General features: G+C 48.6%; 1 protein-coding gene across 3 annotated transcripts in view; it reads right to left on the reverse strand.

Annotated features, from left to right (window-relative positions):
- Positions 1 to 27465, reverse strand: part of LOC115540372 (ras and Rab interactor 2) — a 31846-nt gene that overhangs the window by 897 nt on the left and 3484 nt on the right. The window contains exons 2-13 of one of the 3 annotated variants that reach the window (XM_030351584.1): positions 26266 to 26432; positions 19335 to 19432; positions 18369 to 18570; positions 17401 to 17515; positions 15789 to 15861; positions 15004 to 15095; positions 9823 to 11400; positions 6588 to 6670; positions 4869 to 5094; positions 2913 to 3044; positions 2016 to 2179; positions 1 to 959 (exon numbers count right to left, since the gene is read on the reverse strand). The exon at positions 1 to 959 is cut by the window's left edge and continues 897 nt beyond it. In XM_030351584.1, the coding sequence (XP_030207444.1) occupies positions 636 to 959; positions 2016 to 2179; positions 2913 to 3044; positions 4869 to 5094; positions 6588 to 6670; positions 9823 to 11400; positions 15004 to 15095; positions 15789 to 15861; positions 17401 to 17515; positions 18369 to 18570; positions 19335 to 19432; positions 26266 to 26322 (3144 nt within the window). In that variant the 5' untranslated portion in view covers positions 26323 to 26432 and the 3' untranslated portion in view covers positions 1 to 635. Of the gene's footprint in view, positions 960 to 1972; positions 2180 to 2912; positions 3045 to 4868; positions 5095 to 6587; positions 6671 to 9822; positions 11401 to 15003; positions 15096 to 15788; positions 15862 to 17400; positions 17516 to 18368; positions 18571 to 19334; positions 19433 to 26265; positions 26436 to 27465 lie in introns of all 3 variants that reach the window. The other 2 variants (XM_030351583.1, XM_030351585.1) reach the window with 2 other exon arrangements.

The following is a 27465-nucleotide window of genomic DNA, read 5'->3' on the forward strand; positions in this document are numbered from 1 at the left end:
TGGGATTGGGCCTTAAAGTTGCACTGACCAGCTGGCCTACAATTCCTAAATCTGGTCTGATCTGAGGTCAGGCTGTCAGGAAAAGCCTACCAACACATTTTGTGTTCATTTCTAACTTTACAGTCAAGACAGCTAAGCCAAGTCTGAAACAATCCAACAGAATAATGTTCCAAATTCTACACAGTGCTGGTGTTAAAAAATGACTCAAAACCATAGATAATGTACTAAAAACTCAATTATGTAAAGGAACAAACAAAGTTCCTTAGTTTTAGTCAATTTCTTTGTACAGCAATATTACGCATAACTTTAGACACTGAAGGAAATGTGCATTTGTAAGGCATCTTTACAAATAATACTGACCCTTTCCAAGTAACCTCCTGTGCATAAAAACACAACAAACACAACAAACGACCCTGCACAACCCTGTATAGACCTGTCAAACTCCATTAACAAAATCCATATTGCACGCATTTCCCTCCAGGTGTCCTTCAAAGGGTCTACACGCACACACGCACCTCCCCCCCCCCACACACACACACACACGTTACGACAGTTGGAACAACAAGGCACAGCGGTGAATCCCAGTGGCAGCACCATGGTCACCAGTACACCACCCAGTGTTCTCGCCCTCCCCATCAGGAGGCACAGGTTACGCTGTGCGGGTGAGCTGGGACGCGGAGGTTCAGGTTAGCCGTTACTCTCCGGTAGGCGAAGTTGAAGGTCTGGGCGCGCGGCCGGCTGTGGATCTCCGATTTGATCCGCTGGGGGTGGGTGTCGGCGGCCAGCTGCTGACTGGCGTCGCCGGTGAGCAGGAAGAGGGCATAGTTCTCGGGGTCGGCCACCTTGAACTTGTAAGCGCACAGCGAGCAGACTTCTTCGGTGGTGGTGTACGGCTGCACCAGCAGGGTCTTGGCGGTGCAGCCCGAGTCCGCCTCCTGGAGGGCGATGCGGAGATAGTTCTGAGGGGAGAGGATGGGCGTTAACCGCGCTGTGGTTTGGGATGAGTGGAGGTTGTGTTAAGACGTCAGCTTTTAGCAGCTAAAAGCTACATATGGCAGAGATAAGACAAAGACAAATACAATAGAAGACATAGAACAATTGGAATAACATAATTTATTAGTTCATAATTCGTTAGCCTCATAGAATAATTGCCTAAGTCATGTTTTAAGGTTCATCTTGTATTTAGTGTAAAAAATCGGATTGGTTTAGGTTATAGCCAATACGGCACAGTGAATCAACAGGGTTGGGAGATAAGAGTTAGGTTAGATATCAAAATTTGACCGAAATATGACTTAGCCATTTATGCTATGAGGCTAACAAATGAAGTTAAAAAGAGTGAAAGTAATTTTTATTTATGTAATGTTCACACATGCCACTGGGGGGCGCTTTCTTCCGAAAGAAAGAACTGAGAGTACAGTACACGCAGATTTGCACACACATTTACATACACAAAACGACATATGAAGATGACACTGAATAATGTGATACTTTTTGATTCATGCGATGAGTGGGAGACGGACACACAGTTAAAACCAAAGCATGGTTCGAAAAAAGATAGGTTGATGTTCATAGCGGTTCAGATCAGAGAGAGAAAGAGAAAAAGAGAGGCAGAGAGAAAAGACATAGTCAGACAACGAGAGAGAGAGAGAGAGAGAGAGAGAGAAAGAGAGAGGGAGAGAGAGAGAGAGAAAGAGAGAAAGAGAGAGAGAGAGAGAGAGAGAGAGAGAGAGAGAGAGAGAGAGAGAGAGAGAGAGAGAGAGAGGGAGAGGGAGAAAGAGAGATAGAGAACATGAGAGTGAGAGACCAAGAGAGAGAGAATGAGAGAGAGAAAGAAAGGAAGAAAGAATAAGAAACACAGAGCCAGTGCAGAAACCCCCCCCCCACTATAGAGATTTTCCATGCTCTTTAGTCCGTCCTTCAATGCCCAAAGGTCAGAGGGATGGGTCCGAGCCCCGGTCTACTTTAAACTCACAGCCTGCAGGGGGGTCAGGGTGGATTCAGGTCAGGCGTGATACCTGGAAGTCGTCCACAGAGGGCGCTGCTCGTGGCGTGGTGCGGCGCCGGTGCCACTGGTGCAGCGTGTTGCGCGTCTCGGAGCTCAGCACGCGCGCCGCCTGCTCCTCCTGGAAGTTCTTGATGAGGGACATGGCTCCGTACGCACTGGTCAGGTAGTATCCCTCTACAGGGAGGGAGGCGAGGGGGAGGGAGGGTGAGAGGGAGGGGGGGGTGGGGAGGGAGGAAGGGACAGAGAGGAGAGAGGGAGGGAGATAGAGAGAGAGAGAGAGAGACAGACAGACAGACAGACAGACAGACAGACAGACAGACAGACAGACAGACAGACAGAGAAGGGGAGAGAGAGAGAGAGAGACAGACAGAGACAGATGTGAGTTAAGGAGTTGTGTATGTTTTCTTAGATCCAATGAATATAATATACAGTATATCACACACACACACACACACACACACACACACACACACACACACACACACACACACACACACACACACACACACACACAGGTAAACAACCCTTTGGGGGTGAGACAGGGTTTCCTAGAAGTGGGTTTGAACTCCTTCTGACTTCTCAGAGCATTTCCTACCGCTCTACATGGAATTTCCTCCCTGCAGCCGTTACAATGGAAACTCTGAGGGATGGAGTCTCTGGAACATATTTGACATATTTGACCCGGGTCCCCCACCTCCACCACCTCCACCACCTCCACCACCTCAACCCCCATCATGATCTAGAGCGCAGCAACACCGACCCCGGTCATTCAAACAAGGGTTTAACGACACTACGGTCAAGTACTGTAGGTTCCCTTCCCCCCCCCGATCCACATCGCCTCCTGAATCCGATGTCTGAATCTGGAGGTCACTGGGTGAACCCTGCCCAAGGTTGACCTTTGACCTACCTTCGCCGTGGAGGAGGGCGGGGTCCAGCAGCTCCATCATGTACTGGATCTCTGCGTCCAGCTGAGGCAGGTCGCACTGGGCCAGCACGTAGGTGAGCATGGGCAGGAAGTCATCCGCGCCGTACATCCTCCCTGGGGTCAGAGAGGGGGGGGGGGGGGGGGGGGGGGGGGGGGGGGGGGGTCAGTGTCCGGATGGGAGGGGGGTCGCAGAGGATTTCCTCCGATGTCAGGGAGTCCTCCCGCCCCCTCTCGCCCCTCTTACGCACTTATTGTCTGCTGTACGTCCTTAAAATAGCACCTAGCATTGAGCACCATGCCATCCTAGCTAGCTTTGTTGTATAAGTAAGTAAGTAAGTAAGTAAGCTTTATTTGTACAGCGCCTTTCACAGACCAGGGTCACAAAGCGCTTCACAGTTAAAACAAAAACAATAACAATACACAGTTAAGAAGTACATACAAATGTAAGTTTAAAAGGCCAAGACAACTAGGTGACAAACATAGCAGCCCTAAGACAGCTAAGCAAAAGCATGAGCAAACAAATAGGTCTTTAGTTGCTTTTTGAAGGAGTCAACAGACTCCATCGAACGCAGAGAGAGCGGAAGATCGTTCCAGAGCCTGGGAGCAACAGCCTGGAAGGATCTGTCTCCTCTGGTCCGGAAACGAGTGTGTGGCAACGTCAACAGATTCTGATCCACAGACCTCAGAGCCCGAGTTGGGGTGTAAGGCTGGATCAGATCACTGATGTAAGGCGGAGCCTGGCCATGCAAAGCTCTGAACGTTAAAACCAAAATTTTAAAATTGATCCTGGACGAAACTGGCAGCCAATGAAGAGCTTTAAGAATAGGGGTTATATGAGTCCTCCTATTGGTGCGAGTCAGAACTCTCATATATAAGGGGAGTTCGTTAACCTAGCACTTGTTCTTGGCACTTGGTTCTATGAGCATCCTTACTGTACCGACAGCGATATAATGTTGTAAGTATTGTAAGTCTCTTAATGGCGTCCGCCTAATGGCCTTAATGTGCATTAAACTCCCCCCGCGGTGAACACGGATACGTGTCGTGAATGAGCCGGGAGCGGGGTTAGGGCCGGCCTGCTCAAGGAGGTCTACAGGTAGTCTGTTGCCCCCCCCCCCCCCCAGTGCGGGGAGCGGACCCCCGCACCCACGACCGATCCGTCCTGCCTTTGCACATATGAAGTGTAGCCGTGTAGCGCTTCATATTTATAGCACCAACCAATAAAGACACATAACCCTACAGTTTTAACCTAACCCTCCGGCTGTTGCTCCATCTGTAACTCTGTATATGTCTCTTGTTGTCATTGCCGTCTCTGTTCCTGTTGTCATTGTTTCTGTTGATCTGTCTGCCTACTGTTGCTCGTCTCATATTGTAATTATTTGTTTACTTATTTTTATTTTATTTTATTTTATTTATATCACTATTATGTACAGCACTTTGGTCAGTGAAAGCTGTGTGAAATGTGCTTTATAAATAAATTTTACTTTACTTACTTACTAGTTTGAGAGGGGAGCAACTCACACAGCGCGAGGATAAAACGGAGGTTTTCTATTTTTACTGAGTGGGACTCAAGCCTATATTGGACGCAATTTATTGTAACATAAGAACGGCCATCTGTTGCATCATGCTTCATCTATTTCATGTGCTATGGGCTTTGGGCTCTGCGCCTCCTTGATGCAGTTGCCATTAAACGTGTGGTGTTTCCTGTTTACCTGAGTTGTCCTGCATGATGGAGTAGATGTGTTTGCAGACGTGCAGCACTAGCTGTTAGCCGCTAGTTGCTAGCTGTTAGCTGCTGGTGTGTGGTGTCCCCTCTTGTGTACCTGAGTTGTCCTGCATGATGGAGTAGATGAGCTTGCAGATGCGCAGCACTAGCTGTTAGCCGCTAGCTGTTAGCTGTTAGCTGCTAGCTGCTAGTGCGTGGTGTCCCCTCTTGTTTACCTGAGTTGTCCTGCATGATGGTGTAGATGAGCTTGCAGACACGCAGCAGCAAGGAGACCTTCTTCTCCGGCGAGTACATCTTCCTCATGGTGAGGAACTTGTGGCGGATCTTCTCGATGGCCACGGGGTCCGGGGGCACCACCCCGTCCACCCCCAGCTCCAGGGGCCTCTTGGCCTTGGCCAGGGCCAGGTTCTCCTTCAGCTGCTGCCAGGCGCCGCTGCTCACCTGGTCCACACACACACACACACACACACACACACACACACACACACACACACACACACACACACACACACACACACACACACACACACACACACACACACACACACACACACACACACCGGGGTCACTGAAACGGTTCTTCACTGAAACAGGTCATCACTGAAACAAACCGTCACTGAAACAGGCCATCACTAAAACAGGTCATCCATGACGGGAACAACCACCTCTGCTCTTAGACTTCAGACAAATGTCAGGTTGAACTAGCTAGTTAGAATTTTACATTTAGCAGACACTTTTATCCGAAGCGACCATTTATTTGTACACGCACAGGCGGAGTCAACCATGTGCAAGGTGACAGCCAGCCTCGTCAGGAGCAGTCTTGCTCAGGGACACCTCGGCACTCCTGGGATGGAAACCTTCCAGTGACACGTGAACTCGCTCCACCTCCTGAGTGACCGCCGCCTCGGTTTAGCTAAATTCATTCACTTCCCGCTCTGTAGAGATAGGTATCCCAATTGGACATGATTTAAACAGTCCTTTTGTCCAAATTCACCCAAATCACTGATCCGTCGTGGTGGGTTTTCATGTAGTACCAGTGTGACTGGAGCTTCACACCCCTGGTTGGCTCAACAATCATGTGGAAACAATGAAGCCAAGCATGAGTCCTGCCACATTGTATGAACCCGGCGGCATTATGTTTAATCAATGCATACTTTTTCAATTGTATCACATATTTCAACTACGGCCTCTATTTTTATGGCTTATTTATTATTAACAGACATAAATTGGATGGGGCCTAAAGAGATATACTATTTAGCAAGGAGCTCAGGTCAGGTCAAGCTGGTCCTCTGGCCAAATAGGTTGCTTGGCTAAGGTGACCTGAAGCAACTGCAGATTGATACTGGTGTATAGGGCTTGTACATCAGAATGCATCATGGGAGTTTGTGTTGGCAATACAGAGAGTAAAGAGAGGTTTACTGCTAAATCCTAAAATCAACATAATTATATAGTGCAACCTAGGCTTATCAAGAGAAACGCAGTGAAGTTTCAAAATCTGAAGTTTGAAAACAGTTTCAACGTCTTCCAAAAATGACATCAGTTCACGATTGATTCATAGACAATGACCATAACAACAGTACTTCCAACAACTAACATTCCATTGCTGCTATGCTTCCGAAATGACCGCGGTCACTGCAACGTGACCTTGCGATGGGCAAGCCCTGTGGAGGGTTTTATAGTTTAGTGTGCCATAACCTACATTGTGCCATAACCATAACCTAAATAACCGGTGAGAAAGACATTTTAAAAATCACAAGCTGTTCTATCAGGAATACAACTATCAGGAAGTGGTATATAGCATCAAAACCACAGGCATTGCTCATATTTCTAAAACCAATTTGAATGTAAGGGATCAAAGAACAGGCCGCAGTAGGAGGGTCTATGAGCAGCGTTTAAAGGTCCTGCTTCCTCATGAAACTACTCTGGTCTCTTACCTGGAAGTCGTGGATGGCCACCTCCAAAACACTCTTCAGTGGTTTCAGCACACACTTGTGCATGGCTTTCTCCAGGATATGGTCTACAGGGGAGCACAGACACAAACACAACACAAGAACAGTTTCATTTCTCACGTGAGGAGGGAGCACAGACACAAACACAACACAAGAACAGTTTCATTCTCACGTGATGACGGATCACAGACACAAACACCACATAAAAAACAGTTTCATTTCTCACGTTTGGACGGATCGTAGGACAATCACAAAACCCAAAAGTGTCCCATTTCTAAATTATTCATCGTTCACTGAAAACTAAATCACTACTCAAAAGTGTTTGGTTCAGGCCACATTCAGGCCAGGTCAAACATCGCCAATTATATGGAAATTCATGACAATCGCGAGCTCAACCTTGACACTCCTATGACCATAAACCATCCTTCCCCGACAGATCTCTATAAGCTATCAGCCTATAACCCCGAGGTACCAGGAGTCTTTTAACAACGTGCTCATTATAACAGGGTCATGGCCAGGCCGGAGACCAAATGCAATGCTGGGCCTACGTAGCAGAGGCTACAGTGCTGTCCATTCATAAAGACCTCCGTCATCCACACGCCTCCATTGTGTTTCCATCAAACACCTCTTTATCCCCTTGCTTGGAATCCAACCCCTGTATTTTAAAAGGAGGACTGGGACACATCAACTTAGGAATAACTGTATTAAACTGTAATAACTTGTTTGCCCAGACATCAGGGCAGATACAGCCTGGATAAAGCCAGAATGATATATGATGACAATTATTCCTATACTCGATTTACCTAGTTTAAAGGCACATGGTGACAATGAGTTTACGTATCCACCACCTACGGGTTTACGAAACTGTCCTGGTTCTTCTCGCGTGCAATTCAACCCTATTTCTTCAGAACCCAACCGGTGGAAGTGCAATATAGTGTCCGCATGAGAAACTGAACGTTTGACCATCCGTTTCCTTATGGTCAGTGACCTACAGAGAGCAGATTGAGTTTGACCGCATAAAATAAATAGAGCGGGTCATTTGTTCTACCTGGAACGGCTCTAAACCAGCCGGTCAAATGAGGCAGGACCTCTGGAGCACTTCAAGGCTAGGACTAACACACCTGACCTCCAGAACAATAGGAAAACCATTGTTGTTCACAGTGGCAGGAGCCATGAGCAAACATGTGTCCATGCAGAGGGAAGTAAAACTGAGTTACTGCTAAAATTGACTCCACTATCAGAGCACACACACACACACACACACACACACACACACACACACACACACACACACACACACACACACACACACACACACACACACACACACACACACACACACACGTATATACACACACACAAACACATATACACGCACACACACATACACACACATGTATACACACACACACACACACACACGTATACACACACACACACATACACACACGTATACACGCACACACACATACACACACATGTATACACACACACACACACACACACACACACACACACACACACACACACACACACACACACACACCCTTACCTATAATTTCCTGTCTGCTTAAGGAGCTGGCGGCTTTCGTATTGTTTTCTGAGCGATGTTTGCTTTAACCTAGTTCTTGGATATCTATAAATATATAACTAGACAATAACAAGCCCCCTCCCATATTGCCCGTCACTGTAAAGTAGGGTCAGGGGTAGAAAGTTCAACAGGGTATAACCAGTTCAAAAAGCATGTTGTTTAAACACAGCTTTGCAGCAGTATCTTCGGCCCATCGCACATAAATGCTTGCAACACACACAACGAAATGAGTTTGACTCAAATACAAACCTGCAATTTACCCTAAAAATCGAAAATAAATGGTTCACCACACACAGACACACAATTTATAATACACACTGTATACAAGAGATTGCATTGCATTGTGCCCACTGAGAATAGCAGTTTTGTAGAAGCCTTAGCAGAGCCTGAGCAACACACACACACACACACACACACACACACACACACACACACACACACACACACGTCACACACACGTCACACACACGTCACACACACACACACACACACACACACACACACACACACACACACACACACACACACACACACACACACACACACACACACACACGGTATGCAGCAGTTCCAGTGACGTGTATATTTAACTTACAGAAATGAGCACTCTCCCTCGAGGGGTTTCTGGTAAACATTGAGTGCTAATGGACGAGCAGGCACCACTTGTCCGTTCCTTTGAAGAATGACCTAGGGTGTTAGGGAGAGTGATTTCACCTCGCCTGACTGTCTTCTCTGGCATTCACACACTGCAGTAAACCCTGAATACCGGCCGGCCTCGGTGGAATATGAGCACGTAACCCTTGGTCACTGTGTGCCAAAGACCGAGGAAGGCTGAACAAAACCTACACACAACCTTTTCTTAGCGTCGGTCGCTTTAGTGAACGATTCTGAAGATTCTCTTCATTCCACATGAAGAGGCTTCGGATGAAAACGACGACTGCTTCATAAACAACGTTGTTGTGCGAACGCTCTTACGAAAGAGAATATTAGCACAAGACAGTCTGTGCATTTCTGTGGTCAGTGAGCTCACGGAAGATTTGAGAGAATGGATCATTTCTATGTGGCGGAACAAGGCTTTGCTGTTATTGTTTACAAAGGACAAGGGGACACGAGCTAGATAGCTCTCGTTCCCTTGTCCTTTAGATATTCATGTGCGAGCTAGATATTCATGTCAAAACTCCTCTGAATCAAGCATCCATTTCAGCAAAGTGCTTCAGAGTCAGATAACAACCACTGCCATATAGTTACCAGCCGAGTAGTCTCCAGCATGCTGTGGTCTCATTAATGCCATGCACAGGCATGGGAGCAGTGATTGAAAGTCAGTGGAATTCCAGCCGCTCAAACAAGAAACCAAAGCTTGGCACCCACTGTGTGTACACAATCTAAAAGTCTGCAGGATATCTGGCCATTCTTTCACCCGGACTAATATGAAAGTATTCCATCGGAAGACAAAAGTACTGTAGAGGCACTTTCTTCTATTACAATAGAAAAATTCGTCAGTGATGATTCACTCAAATGATTCAACCCATTCATGATCGAGATAAACATACATGCAGTACACTTTTTTTTCTCCGAGCACTGTTTTTGGACGGTGACGAAGAACTATAAGCCAGCTGGCGTCCTACTCACCAATCTGGTCCTCAGGTATGAGGGACTCCAGGGGCGGGTCCAGCTCCGAGCTCTGCCGCAGGTAGGCCTTCATCTGGGTCATGAACTGCCGGATGGTCTGCAGGAAGTCTGTGGTCGTGGTGTGGCAGTGGCGGTTCTCCTGCACGAAGCACACGTAGTCCTGCACCAGGGAGCCGAAGTAGGAGCCCTTCTCCCGGGACAGCTCGGCGATCCTCTTGATGGCTCGGCGCTCCGGGGTCATGAGGGAGCCCAGGACGCCACTCATCCGGCGGAACTTCCCCTTCAGGGCGCGGGGCAGGATGAAGGACCCCCCGCTCAGCCCCCGGCTCAGCCTCACCCCAACGTTCCTCCGGCGGGCGCTGAAGGGCCGCCGCCGCCCGTTCTCCAGGTCGTTCTCCAGACCCACCCCGTAGTCCTCCTCCTCCTCCTCCTCCTCCTCCTCCTCCTCTTCCTCCTCCTCCTCCTCGCTGCTGTCCTCGGCGAGGTCGCCGCGGCGACGCGGGCGGCGGGCCGGGGCAGGGGGGAGGCCCAGGGAGAAGCCGGGAGCCCGGGAGTACTCCAGGGAGTCGGAGGACGACGTGGACAGGCTCATGTCGCTGAGGCGCTGCTCCCCTCGGCCGTCGGCCGCGGCCACGCCGGGGGGGCCCCCGGCTCCTCCCTCCGGGGGGGGGGCCTCGGCGGACGGGGGCGCCGCCGGCTGGGACGGCGGGGGTTTGGCGCGCAGGATGGCCTGGGCGATGGTCTCGTCGTCCAGGGCGACGTGGCAGCGGTGGGACTCCAGGTCGGGCTTCTTGGAGGGCCGGGGCGGCGGGGGGTTCGACGCGGCCGGCGTGGCGACGGGGGCGCCGGCCGGCTTCTTGGCCGGGCTGCTGCTCTTGGCGCCCATGGACGGCGGTCGGGGAGCCTGACGCCGCACCGACGTGGGTTGCTGTTGCCTGGCAGCCGCGGCGACAGGCTCTGGCATGCCCTTCGGCTTGGGGACGGACACCGGGGGCGTGGCCGGCAGCGGAGGCGGCTCGGCCGGCGTGGGCGGGGGCTCGACCGGCACCAGCGCCGGCGGCGGGGGGGCGACCGGCGGGGGCGGGGCTTGCCGGCGGCTGGGCATGAAGCGCGGGGGCGGGGGGCGCGGCGGGGGGGCGAGGCGGGGCTTGGCGTCGCCGGCGGCCTTCCCGGCGCGGCAGTGAGCGTCCTGGACGCGGGACGCGGCGGTCGACCCCGGGGGTCTCCTGGGGCTGGGCAGGGTGCGGGGGGTCTCGGGGTCACGGGAGGAGGCGGAGGTAGAGGAGGAGGAGCGGGGGGGCGGCTCCAGCTCTCCCTGGCGGTGGCGGTGGGCCTGGAGGAAGAGCGGGTTGACGAAGCACAGGGCGGCGCCGGGCTGGCTCCGCGGGGACCCCGGGGAGGGGTGGGCGCGTAGGGTCGGGGGCGCGCTGGCGATGCCGCGGCCGGCCTGCCTGCCGCGGGCTCCTCCCCGGGACCCCCTGGGCGGCCCGCTGTCCGAGCGCTGGGGGCTGAGGGTGCGGCTCAGGGGGCGGGGGGGCGAGCAGGGCAGCTGGCGGCTGAGGGCAGAGTCCCAGAAACCTGGAGAGGGAGAGAGGAACGCCGGGAGGGAATGATTAACCTCACGGCCCCGACGCGCCCACGCCCGCGCCCGCGCCCGCTACCGACGGCCACAAGAGGGAGTCGCCCCGCGGGAGGGGGCTCGGGTGTCGAGGGGGGTCACACGAGAACCGCTCCGACGGGAGAGGAGGATCACAACACCGCAGTCGCACGCACAAGAGGACACATGGAATCCGACGTGTTAGACAACATCTCTCAGGACTCTACTCACGGCGGCTCCGTTGGGATATGCCCTCGAGGTACAAGGTACGAGTAGTTTGAAATCCGTCTCCACACTCGTGTCGTTCTCCTCGGGCGTCTCTGCCGTACTCGCAGCTACTCGAGTCGTGCGAGTTCAGCCCTGTGTCTGTGCTCTGAGTCACTGGATACCAACTCACTCACACACTCACACACTCACACACACACCCAGCGAGTCAGAGAGGGGAGTCACCAATGTTAATCTCTTAGTGGGAGGGCCCCAAGCACACACACACACACACAAACACACACACACACACACACACACAGCAGTCGCCCCACTGCCTTGTCCTGCTTTCCACTCCCATTTCCTGCTATGAATGCCCGGCCCCTTTCCACTCTGCTTCGGTTCCTCCTTCTGTTTTTTCTCCCCAGTTCCAGCTCAAAATCCATGCATCTTGTTTGTTGTCCTCATTTATCTGTCTTTCTTCTGCACTTTTAACAAAACTCCTGTCTGTCGCTTAGCTCGGCGGGATTCACACTCTCACTTCAACTGAATCCCTTAGTTTGCTCTACTCGACTGCTGCTACAACACAGGCGTCCCTCACTCAACACACACCACTCAGGCTGAGAGATGCACTCATGTCACAAGAATAGAGCTGTCGAAACCTCTCCCTCGGGCAGTACCCTACCCTCGACCTACCATGAGGCTGAATCATGGGTACAAGTGGCAAATAACAGCTTCCGAACTGCCATTCAATCACACTACTCAGATTTTCCGCTATACTCGTCGGTAGGTGGGAAGCTTTTGGTTTTTATGGGAAAATATGACTTGTAAAATAAACCATTAAAACAGAAGGTAGCAAAAAGAAAATAAACAAAACAGTATGTCAGCGTTAACATGCTTCTGGCCAATAAAGCTATTCTATAAATAAAAGCTAAGTATTTTTATTAGGTTTTCCTGCTCCATGCTGACTGAACACAAACTTAACCGCAGTTAGAGCCTGTAAAATGGGGGAGGGTTGGTTAAGGTGGTAGGGGGAGAGAGAGAGAAAGAGAGAGAGAGAGAGAGAGAGAGAGAGAGAGAGGGAGAGAGGGAGAGAGGGAGAGAGAGAGAGAGAGAGAGAGAGAGAGAGGGAGAGACAGACAGACAGACAGACAGACAGACAGACAGACAGACAGACAGACAGAGAGAGAGACAGACAGACAGACAGACAGACAGACAGACAGACAGACAGACAGACAGACAGACAGACAGACAGGGTAAGAGAGATGGAGAGAGAGAGAGAGATCTAATAATAAATCCAATCAAACTCAGATGGCTGTCACCATGAACGCATGGGGTCTGAATAACTGGGCAGGGATTCCTAAGCCTGAGAATACTCTGATCTCTGTATCTTGGGGCCTGAAAACATCTCGCGGTTTTATTCCCGTCTCACTGGAGGCCCTGTGGGGGCTCGAAGGTTGGGTTCCATCTATGGAACCGACCTTCCCATTCTTAAGCTCAGCGCCATCTACTGTCAACACAGGATGAGAAACCCCTCTTTTCCCCCATTTCCCTCCTATTTAGTGATGGTTTGAAGAGGATATGGAGGGCAGCATACACTCGTGTCTTCATAAGGAACTATAGATGAACTTAATCTACAACTTAAGCATTGATTGGAACTAGGGTGGATTGTTTTAACCCAAAATGGTTTCAATTTGTTTAATCATGACTTCACATTTACGTTCAGGTTATTTAGCAGACGCTTTTATCTAAAGCGACTTACAATTGGTACATATGTCAGATAAAAGAGAAACAACAATATACCACTATCGGTACAGTAAAGATGTTCATAGAAACAAGTGCCAATCACTTACAATTACTTGGTTAACCCATTCCCCCATACCCCACAAAGATAGCTTTGGGATAAGACGCTACACAAAGATTTTCTATATCTGTGGTAATTGTTGATGTGTGTGCATCGTTGGTCATAACCCGGTGGTATCCCTTGGCTTGTCTCAGAACGTGGGAAAACCCTTGCATTAAATCATAGAAGCTGCACAACTATATCCTCAAATAGTTCAGTTAAGGGTCACCTTCCAGCCCTCACTCAGTATCTGGGAACAACCGCATTCACAAGCCAGTGTTTAAAAAGAGAAAAGGGTTGCTTGTATATATAGACATGGGCCGTGCCTGCCTTTTATCTTCAAACACAGGTTTTCCAAAGGGAAGAGGAGTAGCCCCGACTGGGCAGCGGCCTAATAAAAGGTCCCAGGCTGACTCACAGTAAAAGCTCTCCTCTGGCTCCGCCCCCTCCAGCCCCTCCTCCTGCAGCTCTGCCCCTCCCCCAATTCCAAGTCTAATTCAAGCAGTTATGCTAAAGTTGGCATTGCTATTTCCTACAGGTTTACACCCGCACACATACCAACCAAAATGTGCGAGGGATTAGGAGTGTATGTGTGTTTGTGTGTAATTGTGTGTGTATCCTTTCAAAAAAAGCCCTAATGGTGCAATAAAACACTTCTTAATAACAGCTTAAAGTGAAAAGAAAAAGCCTGGATAAGTGTGCTTCAGATTAAGAATAAGTTACTATAATTATAATGTTTTTTTCCATCCTTCACTAACAGCTTCAAAGACAACTGGATTGGGCTGGTGCTCTGACTCCCCTTCCATATCATTACTCACATCGGTTAACCAACTTCTAGGAATGATTTGCAAGAGCCAGCGTCTGTAGGGCAGACGTCTATGCAGGCCCGCCGCTCCCTATACGCAGAGTACACAGAGTGCGTAGGGCACCAAGTTCCCCAGGGGGCACCAAAAATTAAGGTTTGGAAAAAAATATGTTAATTAGTTACGAAGAGGCCCACCGTTGTTTGTCCTTAATTGTCTAACTTATCACTCAATTTCGGCAAATTAGATGTTTTTACCCCCCCCCAGCAGCGGCCCTGCGTCTGTGCATGTAGTCGCTGCTGAGCATGGCTCCCGCAGCGTGCCTGCGGACACTCCCCCACGCTGAGCGCTGAAGCACTAAAGCATGCACAGCCTGAGCGGTAAGCGGGCCCAATCAGTAAGGATAATACTGCCATCTGGTGGCCGTCTGGGGGAACAAGACCACCGAGAGGCCCTGCCTGGAGGAACGCCTCGGGTATCACAAAACCTTAATGGAAGAATCGGTAAGACTTTTAAATCCTACATTTTCATAGGATTAACAACGAATGTTTTCGTTTTGCTTTGGACCTGTGTCACGTTCAGGGCTCTGTGTTTCTGCTGTGAAGGGCAGCGGATACTCAGGCTTATTTTGTTACCACACATAGAGCTGGATCAACAAGCATGTAGCTGGGTGTTCCTCCATGACATTCCTTCTCCCTGTCGTGACGGTATCAGTATAGTATCAGTGGGACTACCTGCTCCGAGCTGGGCCACCTCCTCCAGCTCCTTCCGAGACCTGGCCGACGCAATGGATTCTGGGAGTTTCAGTGTGAATGGCAGGATGTCCCTAATTCACCCCGAGGAAACAAAAACAAAAGAAAGAAGACAAAGAAAAGCTGTTAAGAGAGGATGAAACAACAATGGCTGTCATAAGATACACATGGAAAAGTCATCTATATTATTGACATGCAAAGATATAGAATTTAATATTTAAAAAAGCCAGTGCTGCCTGCATAGGTTCAACACTAACACAGTGTACCAGATCATGACCAGCTAAGAGCATGGTCACTCATATAACACACCCTAGGGGTTTTCTTTTCTCTGGAAATGGAAAGTGTAGCTCCTAGCTGCACAGCTTCCCATTTCATGTTTTGTGTGTGTGTGGTTTCGGACCCGACGTAAGGCTGTGGCAATCTGGCCCAGACACAAGAAACCAACACCGTGGGCATGGAGCAAAGAGAGAGAGAGAGAGAGAGAGAGAGAGAGAGAGAGAGAGAGAGAGAGAGAGAGAGAGAGAGAGAGAGAGAGAGAGAGAGAGGTAGAGAGCTACATATAGCGAGAGAGAGGTGGAGAGATAGAGAGACACAGAGAGAGAGAGAGAGAGAGAGAGAGAGAGAGAGAGAGAGAGAGAGAGAGAGAGAGAAGAGGAGAGAGAGAGGTAGAGAGAGAGACCGACCGGTAGAGAGAGAGAAAGAGAGAGCAAGGTCGAAAGAGAGCTAGAGAGGTAGAGAGAGAGAGAGATTGAACTTATATCCGTTACCTGCTGATACAGTAAAAAGCCACCAGACGGAACAGGTCTGCAAAGCTGATCCCAGAGTGTTCCAGGGAAAAGGCTGTTAAAAATAAAAACACAACAATTTAGTCATTGATCTTTGTTTGAGATGCATGTCATTAATGAGTAGGTACGGCTTGGCTGTTGTGCTCAAGGCCTACAGGCCTACAGACGGGGAATCAAACCCCATACCTGTCAGCTTGGAGTCCAAAAAGGCCCCTGAACAATAGAGTATTCATACACAGCCCCCTCCAACCCACTCACAATGGGCAGTCCCCTACAGTATGAGGTTGATATAGTGTATAAGTAAGTCATATGTGCTACTGTTACGTATTTTAAGAATCTAAGCTTCCCTCACTTGTCCACTAGGAAGTAGGACCAAACATATAAGCTGCGTTACCCTCACATAGCCACAAGGGGAGCATGACGTTATTGAAGGCTGCTCCCTCTTCACCTTTAATTAAGTGAAGAAGCCGAAGCCATAACGTCACCCCGGCCACGCCCACTAGGCCACGCCCACTGCATAGGCCACACCCACTTGACATCCTGTACGGAGGACGTCGAGTGAACGCCCCAGAGATTTTCAGCGACACCCGCGAGGGGACATGGGCCTTTGCCCATGTCCCGTAGTAGCCAGAGTTATTATCTCTCACTCGTGTTAGATACATTTCCCTCCGTATAGCTTCAGTTACCATACCGAAACATGCCGACGACTTTATAATAAATGAAGTGAGTTAAAGCAACCCGGGATTGGACAACTTTCTTCGAGAATATGCAACACTACCAAAACAGGTTAAGCTCCATCAAATCGCTTTACACCAACAATTCACCCTCCGACTGGAGCTTGGTCCGATACATTACAGCCCTGAACAGCTGTCTCTGCTCGTATGTATCTGAGGAGCCCACCGATATGCAGCTGACCCGTATCAGATGGCCAAACTAGGTCAGAGATGGGTCTGTCCCAGGGGTTACTCTCAGGACAGCATGGGAAGGTCCAAGGCTTGATCGTCATCACACCGCTGTCCACGTCCCATCAGTCATTGTGTAAAACTTATGGTAAAACTTGATGTAGTTCTCCCTTCTAGAATGTCTAATTATATATGATATCATTCTTATCCTAGCTCTTTTTGTTGTACACTGGGAATGGGTTAACCTAACAATTGTAAGTGCTTGGCACTTGTTTCTATGAACGTCCTTACTGTACCGACAGCGAAAGATTGTTGTTTCTCTTTCCATTAACGAATATACTTAATGGAAGTTGCTTTACATAAAAGATTCTGCGATATGCCCTAAATGTTAATGATATTATACGAAAAAAAAAGCGTATTTATGCATGTGGAATATGGATATGGAAACAACAATTACGTATATGGAAACGTAACCATTAGCCTCTATCTAATGCCACATTGTGCCTGCTGGTTCTGGTATTCTGCTGCCTATGTTACCACGTTGAAACTGTATGATGCACAATAAATATTTGCTGCCCATGCCGTAGAACACAACACAAACACAACATACTGTAGACGGACACTCTTGAAGGCTTGAACCCCTTGCACCTGCTGGTGGACAAAGGAGCAGGTAAGGGTTGGATGAGACCTACTGTACTGGCTCTCCTTGACGGGGAAGTCCTGGATACACGGAGAGGAGCCCTCGTCCTCCAGTCGTACACTGAGGACCTTCCTCTGGAGGGCAGCGGACCTCGTCACCAGGAACACCTGCACCAGGGGGAACACATGAGAGCATGTTTCATTGGTTCAGGGATAGAAGTGGGCGTGTGCACGCAGTTCTGTGGTTGCTGTTCAGCGATGTCATCTTCTGTGTGCGTTTTTTTTCTTTGTTCAGGGTTCATAAACATCAACATGTTTTGGTAATCCAAATACTTTTGTGATTTTAATTATGTGCACTTCTTCTACTGGTGTCTATAATATGACCTTAAAAAGACCTGACACGATTGTTGCACCACAAACGTATGATATTTACTCATATGTAGTCAATTAGGTGAGTCACCCTTTTTTACTTTTAAAAATGGGTCACCAGCAAACCAAACAAATGTGTGACTTCAGCGTGAACTGCAGTGGGTCAGAAGTTCCTTAAGCTAGAGCCAACTGCAGCAAGAAGAAGGGTTTGAATGGCTCCAATATACTAGGGGGAAGACAGGGAGTCCCCTGGGTGTGGTATTTACACTGGTGGGTTTAGTTACAAGCTTTTCTTTTGTAGTAGAATCCAAAAAACGTTTATCGAGACCAAGGAGTTGGAGGGGAATAAGGTCATTATGTCATTCACACGACGTCACCCCTCAGATGAAAACATCTGCAATAAGTTTCATGGAGTAGAATAATGTCACAATGTCTCTTGCATTACGTCACTTTTCCGACGATTTCATCAAAAAAACGAAACTGAAATCACTGTTTGTTCCAAAAAACAAAACCCAGCAAAGCTGATCCGACGATTAGCCCAATAATCTCCGTTGCACAATCCTGGCATCGGCCTGCAACTTCCACGCTTCACGCAACCAGTGTTGTTTGGTTAGCAACCGGCTAGCGGCTAGGGTGTTCCCTGGCTCCTTACCCCGGCTGGCTGTCTGAGCAGAATGCGTCTGGCCTCCTCCTCCCCCAGGGCAAGCAGTAGCCACACGGGGTGCGTCTGGGTCAGCCGGGCCAGCACACTCATCCTCCTGCCCAGCGAGTCATACCCAGAATCCCTCTCACCGCCCGCACGGTGGCTGCAGTGGCGGGACTGCAGGTACAGCCCGCTTACCTCACCCTCCAGCCTGGGAGGGAGGGAGGGAGGGAGGGAGGGAGGGAGGGAGGGAGGGAGGGAGATAGAGAGAGAGAGAGAGAGAGAGAGAGAGAGAGAGAGAGAGAGAGAGAGAGAGAGAGAGAGAGAGAGAGAGAGAGAGAGAGAGAGAGAGAGAGAGAGAGAGAAACATACAGAGAGAGAGAGAGAGAGAGAGAGAGAGAGAGAGAGAGAGAGAGAGAGAGAGAGAGAGAGAGAGAGAGAGAGAGAGAGAGTGTGTGAGAGAGAGTGAGAGAGAGTGAGAAAGAGAGAGAGAGAGAGAGAGAGAGAGAGAGAGAGAGAGAGAGAGAGAGAGAGAGAGAGAGAGAGAGAGAGAGAGAGAGAGTGAGTGAGTGAGTGAGTGAGAGAGAGAGAGAGAGAGAGAGAGAGAGAGAGAGAGAGAGAGGGGAAGAGAGAGAGAGAGAGAGAGAGAGAGAGAGAGAGAGAGAGAGAGAGAGAGAGAGAATCAACAAATGCGGAGGGGAAGAGGCTGCTCGATATATATCAATACTAAATATCAGTGGCCTTCTTTGTATTTGCAATAAACCAGAAAAACTATGGATTAAAAAGTCAGCTTGCAACACCAAATCCACAGAGCAACAATCAGTTGAGAAACAACCTCTTCATGAGATCTTGTCCTAATTGTTATGCCGAGGAATTTCTAGAATGTCCAAGGAAAGCCGTTTGAATTCCACGCCGTGCTCCGGGAGGAGAGCATGTGGAACGCACATGCTGATGTTTGTAAACGAAAAGCCTCACCCTTGGAATGCAACCGGCTGCTTCTCCTCTTCCGCCGAGGGCGTCCGGACCATCTCCTGCTTCAGCTCCCCGATCTCCGACGCGAAGGCGTCGATCAGCTAGGAGGAGACGGGAGAAGGAGAAGGCTCACCAGATGAGTTCCAAACACGCACGGAGAAGATCCCTAGAAGGAGCAGGCAGGGACGAGCTATGAGGAAGTCAGACGCGCCGCGACATGACGGGAGACGGGATCGTCAAGAGGAACCTCCGGAATCGAAACCCTGGACTGCCGTTGCGAAAGGCGGCACACAGCCTGTGTGAAGCAGTCACTCACTTTTTCCTGTGAATTTAACTCACTTCCTATAGGCAGGAAGCACGGAGACAATGCGATGGAAACAACGAACACACATGCACCGGAAAACACAGGATGACACACGCACACACACACACACACACACACACACACACACACACACACACACACACACACACACACACACACACACACACACACACACACACACACACACACACACACACACCGTTTATGATATTCCCAGTGTAAATGGCATTCCTACTATCAACCCATTGACGTAAACAACACCACTTAATGAGGCGTCGTTTTTATACACATCTTGGTGGAAAGGAAAACTCATAGGAAGTCCTCTTAGTGTTGTGGGTCTGGATTGAGATTTTATCGGTTTCGTTTTTGATATCAGGAGAAGAGGTCTGATGTTGTGTGGGTCGACCGTTGCTAGGGGTCATGGTGGTCTTGCCCTGCATGTTGATCCCCTTGTTGGACCAACACGTTGAGGTGGGAGGGGACCACAGATAGATGGATAGAACAGATGATGACGTCTGTTGTGACACATTCTCTACAGTCCAGATTGACTTTTCGTGATCCAGTGGTATGTGTGGAGAGCCCTTCTTTCAATTTAAATTTAAAAAACCAACTATTGATCCCAGAGGAGCAACTCCTAAAGCTAGCATGCCCATTACTTACTAGTACTACTAGGTATACTAGGTATGCCTAATAGTAGGATTGTGGGTATTGTGGGTGTTAGGTCTGTGGGTATCTACTACTACAGGACATTAAGAAAGTACATTTACATTTGCATTTAGGGCATTTAGCAGACGCTTTTATCCAAAGCGACTTACAATAAGTACATTTGTCATAATACAATAAGTACATTTGTCATAACATGTCAGTACATGATAGACAACAAATGACAGACAAAGTGTGGGAAAGACTGAATATACAGTGGCCATACAAAGCAGGGGCAACGGCCATGTGGAAAATGTCAAATATTTAGCAAAATATTATTTTCCATGAAAATCCAGTGGGAGTCAGAAATGATCATTGAGTTGGTTTCCTTTATCCCGGTGTTGACCAACTATCATGGGAGGAGGTGGTCAATGTAGTGGTCAAGATTATCTGTGGCTCTGTGCAAAAACTAGATACGATGGAAGCCTTAATAAACAACATGTGGCTCTTTTAGCCTGAATACATATCCCAGATGGCAGGGATTTCAGCGCACAACTCGATGATCACATAAAGGGTTAGATAATCAGATGAATATCAATGAAGTCAAGATGCATAATAACTGTCTGAAACGCTGCATTTTTGACCCCATGATCTGGCTCCTGTGACAGCTCCTGGCACCTCCTGATTGGCAGGCTGCCAGGAGCTGATTGCTGATCGTCGACACCCATGCTGGCTGCCCTCCTGCAGCTATAAAAGCTGCAGGAGTCAGCCACTTGGGTCTCTCTCTCTTGACGAATGGTTTGTTTTGGTTTTGGTATTGGTTTGGGTTAGTTAGGTTGAGTTATTGCTGCTTTACACACACCATACACTCATCCACTCACACAGACACTGCACCCGTTACTGACTACTGACATTCACGCATCATTTATTAGGTTAATCTTGAATTGGTTTAAATAGATCATAATTTGGTAAAACTACCGGTCTTGCGTGGTCTCCTCCTTTGTCCTTCCCTTGAGGCGGGGTGTGACACTCCCTTGGAGGAAACAAGCGGTAAGCCCTCTATACTTATAAGATGTGACCCAGGTGCTGTGGTCTCTTACATTAAACCCAGATGCTGTTGTCGTTCCGGCTTGGTGTAATTCGGTAGATGACCACTAGATGGGGTTATATGACAATGCCGTCTGTAAAAAAACTGAGGTCCGGTTCCGCCCCGTAACTCGCTGCTGACATTGCGAAGAACCCCTTTGATTCAATTTATAAGTGGAACCAGAACTGTCTCAGTCTTTGAATCTCCCCGATCCCCGTCAGCTAAACCAAAACAGTAGTTTTGTTTCTTTGTTCTTCTTTCAAAGTAATAGATGGAGCCAAGACAACCTTTCTAGTTGTTTTATAAAGACGGGCATTGTCCAAGCGGTCTTCACTTACGCATTCCAAAGAAACCAATAAAACATATTGAGTTTTCCTTTTTGAAGTCCCATCTCAAATACAGTTATCGGTGATGTTTGACAGCACCTGGGAGACATTGATCCTGGGGAGAGGATGAATGCTATTTAATTGTTCAGATGCACATTGTTTGTTTGTTGCATCCATGCAGAAAAGTGGCTCAGCAATACAAATACAATAGGGGTGGGGGAGGGACAGACCAGTAATCACAACACAGTATGTCTGAGCAAAAGCATCAAGGTATCGTAGCAGGAGACACAACATCCATAATCCATGAGGGGCTTGAGTTGTTCACAGTTGTTGTAGGTCACACTGAGAGCATGGGGGTCAGAGGAAAAGAGAGAAGCAAGGGCCGTTCTGAAGCCATCACATGAAGGTCATTGAACGGCTGAATGAGTCTGGCTCTGCACATCTTGATAGCTCTTCATATCTTGTGATGGCTCTCAGAAACAACAGTCAATACTACTTACGGATTTCGTTAAGGATTTAAGTCCGTCCCTGCAATGCATGTGTAAACAGATGCAGATGTGAACTATAAGGCACCGAAAAATATAAACACGGCAACACACACACACACACAGACGTGCGCACACATACGCACGCACACGTACACAGACACGCACGCACACGCAGACACACACACACGTGCACACACCCAACTAACACCCTAATAACCCAATGTAAAAAACGAATGTACTTTTCCACATCTCTGTAATTGTGTGTGTGAAGGTAAGTGATTCTCTGCCTGGGCTGTCGTTAAGGCCATGGATACTCAATGGGAAACTATGTGTCAGGCTTTAAAACCCAGACACACGGTGACTGCTTTCACTGCGTCTGAGCTCACAGTGGGCATCTCCAGCGGATTAACAATAAAAACTGAATTATTTGATACTTTTATTTAGTCAATAATTGCTTTTTCCACAATACCGTACTGGAAAAATATGTAAACCCTTCTAATCTAATTGTATCTGTGCATTGTACGGGTTATAGCATAACCACTGATCAAGCAGTCAGCCTTAAGGAGTGAATGTTGAAGCCACAATTTTAACAAGAGGTAAAACATTCTCCATTGAAACGCATTGTATCACGTAGCATAGTTGAAGGCTGTATACAAGTCTATGTTTGGGGGGGAAGTGTCTATAATGACATGTTGCTCATTCCCAGTCAGGTTTCACCCCCTCCAACCCCCCTACACAGTTCTGCTGAATTAGGGCGATTCCACAGCACTGAGCGTAAAACCAAACGTTTGGCTTCAAAAAGCCCCTTCAGGAACACTAGTGTGACGCCATAGTCGCTCTGTTTTAACGTCTATGTAACCGATACGTTTAAAAGAACCCGGTGGACTCTTCTTTTCCCCTTGGCCCCAGTCCTTCAAAGCCAGGCTTCCATTTGCAAGCTTACCAGCTTTATGGTGAGAGTCAAGCACAGCATTGGATCGGAAAGGGCAAAGAAAACACAGCTTGTTGCTCTTATGAACTTCGGACAATGTGCAGGCCTTACCACACATGTAGCACCCAATAGGAGATTGTCTGTGTAAGATGCGTTATCTCTTACTGGAAATACTCTGTTTGGTTTGGAGGGGGGGGGGGGGGGGGGGGGGCGCCTGGGTGGGGCTTGCAGGAGGCCGGATGTGATGCATAAATGACACGGAAAGCACAGTGTTTTGTGTAGAACAGATCAGGGGGGGGGGGGGGGACTACGGAACCATCCCTAATGACCACTGTTCTTGCGTTAATATCAATAATAAATGTGTTTGGGCGAATGCGCAATATCAACTTTTACAAGTATTTTTCTGGTTCTCGGCAGTCACGTGATAGAAATGTCATCAACACTCACGTGAACTCTCCGGAAAATTTGCTGCTTTATTCACACATTGGCTCAATCGGACATTACACAGACTTTGTAGTTGGGGAGCTGCCGGGGAAAAATCTGTTTCATGTCTGGGCCCCGTTTCCCGAAAGCGTCGTTAGCCTAAGTGGATCGTGAAGTGCGTCGAAAGGGCATCGTAGAGTTTTCATCGCGTTTCCCGAAAGCATCGTTGGTCACGAACGTCTTGAAAACGCTCGTAGCTAACGAGTACTCCAGGGGTGCTCGTAGGTACTCGTAGGACGCTAAGAGCATCGTCAGCTATAGCCTCAGTGGCGTCGCCATCGGACATTCCGTATATTGGATGCGTTTTATTAAAACGCATTGCGCCTTTATGTTCTTAGTTTGGTAATTAATAAAGATTATTAATTAATTTATTAATAAAGATGTTAAAATGGCCAAAATAAAACGGGACAGTCCAGAAAATGTTTGCGCAGGCAGGGCACTCAAAATGTGTGAGAGAAAGTGGGGGGATTTGTGCAGACTGACATAGGCTACTCATAAAACGTAGCATAAAATAATGTAAATTAAAAAAATTAAAAAATTAAATTAAAGAAATTAAAAAAAATAACGAAACTAAAGAGATTAAAAAAAATAAAGAAATAAAAAAAATTATAAAAAACAAGCAAAGAAGCAGGCAAAAGGCTGGGATATGGTGGGTATTGGTCAAGTTGACGGGAATGTTTAGTGACATGAGGGAGGGTGGAGGGGGTTAAAAAAAAGTCTCAATCACTATTCGACGCGCATGAAAACCAGCCGCGTAGTTATGAGGGAGGCCGTCCTCACACCGATCTTCCTCATCGTCATCGTCCTCAACGTCCTCCGGTTCAAGCAATGCCACCCCAGCCTTAGCTGCAATGTTGTGCAACATAGCCGTCACACATATCACGGCGCATGACTTGGCCGGCGAAAACTGGAGCCCTCCGCCTGACTTGTGAAGGCATCTAAAGCGCAACTTCCACCTCCCGATCGTGCGCTCAACGATGCACCGGGCCAGACGGTGGGCTTCGTTGTATTCCTCATCATGGACGTCTCCCGGGTTATTCACAGGTGTGAAGAGGAATTATTTCAGGGGGGAAAATGCCGTGAAACGCACAGTGCATTCAGGATTAGGACTGATATATGTCGGTTTAAGCCTAATCAATTGTGTTTTAATGTCTTTAGCATTCATATAATTGCAGTCTATTTTTTTTGTAGGCTACTCTGCTGTTGTCCTTGATGGGGATATATTTTAACCCTTTTTAACACAATTTTCCTGCGACATTCCTGCGTCTCCCCCTCCTACGGAGCCCATTTCAGCACCGTGTCAGTAGACAGTTACAATCCTACGACGTCGCGAGTGCAGCGGATGCGCGTTCACGTTAAGAGGAGTTTCGGGAAACGCTCCAAAGAAATTGACGATGGATCGCAAGATCCATCGGGAGAATGATCGTACGAGCGAAGATCCATCGTTATCGGGAAACGGGGCCCTGGTCCAACTGATTGAAAATGTTGATGTTTGGAAGAGGCTTAGGTCAAGTGGGGTTTAAGCAGTGGCGTAACTATCGGTAAGCAGGGTATGCGGGCGCGTACGGGCCCGGGCCAATCAGGGCGCGTACGGGCCCCCCCCCCCCCCCCCCCCCCGTCAACAACCGCTCCAAACCCCCCCCCCCCCCGTCAACAATCGCTCCGAACCACCCCGTCCCCCCCCCCGTCCCCCCCCGTCAACAATCGTAACGAAGCCCTTGAGGCCGCCTTGAACATCCTGCATACGGGCCCGTCGTTGCCTTGTTACGCCACTGGGTTTAAGTATAGCAATAGCTTATAGGGACCAATCGAGTGTTGATGTCCCTTGCTCAGGGACACTTGGGCAGAGTGTGCATCTTAACATTGCCGTCGAGGTTTGCTCTGATTTTGAGAGAGTACACAGACAGTATAATTTTACCGGCTGAGCATCAAGCGATTCAAGTGTGAGACGGATTGAGCCATCAGCAGCTGTATAAATAAAGCTGTAACTTTTCAAAAATCTGGCAATAGAGTGTATTTTATGGAACAAACAGATGACAATGCACACTTCAAAACCAAGGCGGCTGCAGCCTTGGTTTTGTTACATAGAAATACAGCTGACAAGAGAATTGGATTTTACCATAATGAATTTTAAGGTTGGTTGGATAGACCATCTGTGTTTGTGTGCATGTGTCTTCTGAATTCCCCAACAGTGTGTGTGTGTGTGTGTGTGTGTGTGTGTGTGTGTGTGTGTGTGTGTGTGTGTGTGCGTGCGCGGGGGTGTCTATATGCCCTTGTGAGTACACACACGTCGAGTAGGAATCAACAATTCACAATGTATGCTAACCAAGGCAGGAGACAGGCAAGAGGTGTCCGTTTGAACCAAGACTATTAAAAACAATTGTGTTTTCATTCATCTATACTGCGTGTATACCATGTATTCGGAAAAATATCATCCTGAACGAGTAGCTGTTGTTGTCAGAGATCAGCAATCAAGTGAGCCTCAAGACAACGACACTGAGCTGACTGAACAAAATACTGAGTTTTGACACTCAACGGGATAGAGAGTAGCTAGACAGTGAATCAAGAAAGACCGGTCAGCCAAAAAAAAAAAAGAATGTACACCCATTCCCAGACACATACCATGTGTGAGAGGGGGGCGGACTGCCTTACCTTGAAGAAGCTACCGCTCCGGTCCAGTGGTCCCATGGGGAATGTACTGGAGGCCATGCTGGGGGAGAGCTCTCACCCCGCTGGGCCCCGTCCCTCGCTCTGCGTCTGGTTAGAGGCCGTCTGGGTAGAGGCCGTCCGGGTAGAGGCCGTCTGGCTGTTCTGGAGCGCTGCTGGACCGACACATGGATCAGAGCTGCGGTCAAACCACAGGAAGTTCCTGTGTCGGCCACAGCCAGTAATACGGAGGTGCTGGTCTGCCGGAATGCTTTCAGTCTGAACCTCTCCCCCCTGTCTGGTGTCCCTCTCTCCCACTCTCCCCCCCATTACCCTCCCACCCAGTTGCATCCCTAAAAAAAACCTCTTCATACTTCTCTGTCTATGCTCTCTCCATCCCAACCTTCTTATCTTAATCTTGGCCACTCTCTGCATAATCTTTCATAATGAATCTGAAGTCTTTTAATCAAGCTCATTCCTTTGCCCCTTTAACATGCCTCTCTCCTCATCTCTTCTGACAAGTCCTGAGCTTCTTATTTCTCGGGATAATTGAAGCATGAACAGCTCTGTGAAGGTATCCTACCAAACCGAGCATTCCTAACCCAGCATTGGGAGGTTAAATCACCGTAGTTTTGAACTGAAGGTATCAGGTTAATCTGTGCAGACTTGTAGACCATTCACATGAGGACCACAATACTTATAGTTTTGTATTTGCTACATGGATCATTTGGTACATGGGTCCCCAGTCGTTCGGTGGTATCATTAGGTGAGAAGATGTTCAAGCCTCCTCTGTCTTTCTCTGCCTCATTGCCCCCAGACCACAGTGAGTTTGGTGGAGGTGAACCCATGACTAGTTGAGGCATCAGAGCTGCTGATAGGGTGGAGGCCTTTAGAGACAGAGACAGACACAGCGTGTTGCCATGGTGAACGTGGACCAAAGCACCACTCAAAATCAAGATATTAAAAAACACCACATAAAGTCAATAAATTAATGCCCAGCGGTGGCTGTAAAGAAAACACACACACATTCACACACACACACACACACACACACACACACACACACACACACACACACACACACACACACACACACACACACACACACGCACACACTAGGGTGAATGTAGTTTCAAATTTAAAAAAATTGGAATTTGTAAACACTTAAATGGAAACTGAACATATGCGATGAAAACTGAAACTTAA

The sequence above is a fragment of the Gadus morhua genome, chromosome 3 (genome assembly GCF_902167405.1).
Source record: "Gadus morhua chromosome 3, gadMor3.0, whole genome shotgun sequence".
Lineage (NCBI taxonomy): Eukaryota > Metazoa > Chordata > Actinopteri > Gadiformes > Gadidae > Gadus > Gadus morhua.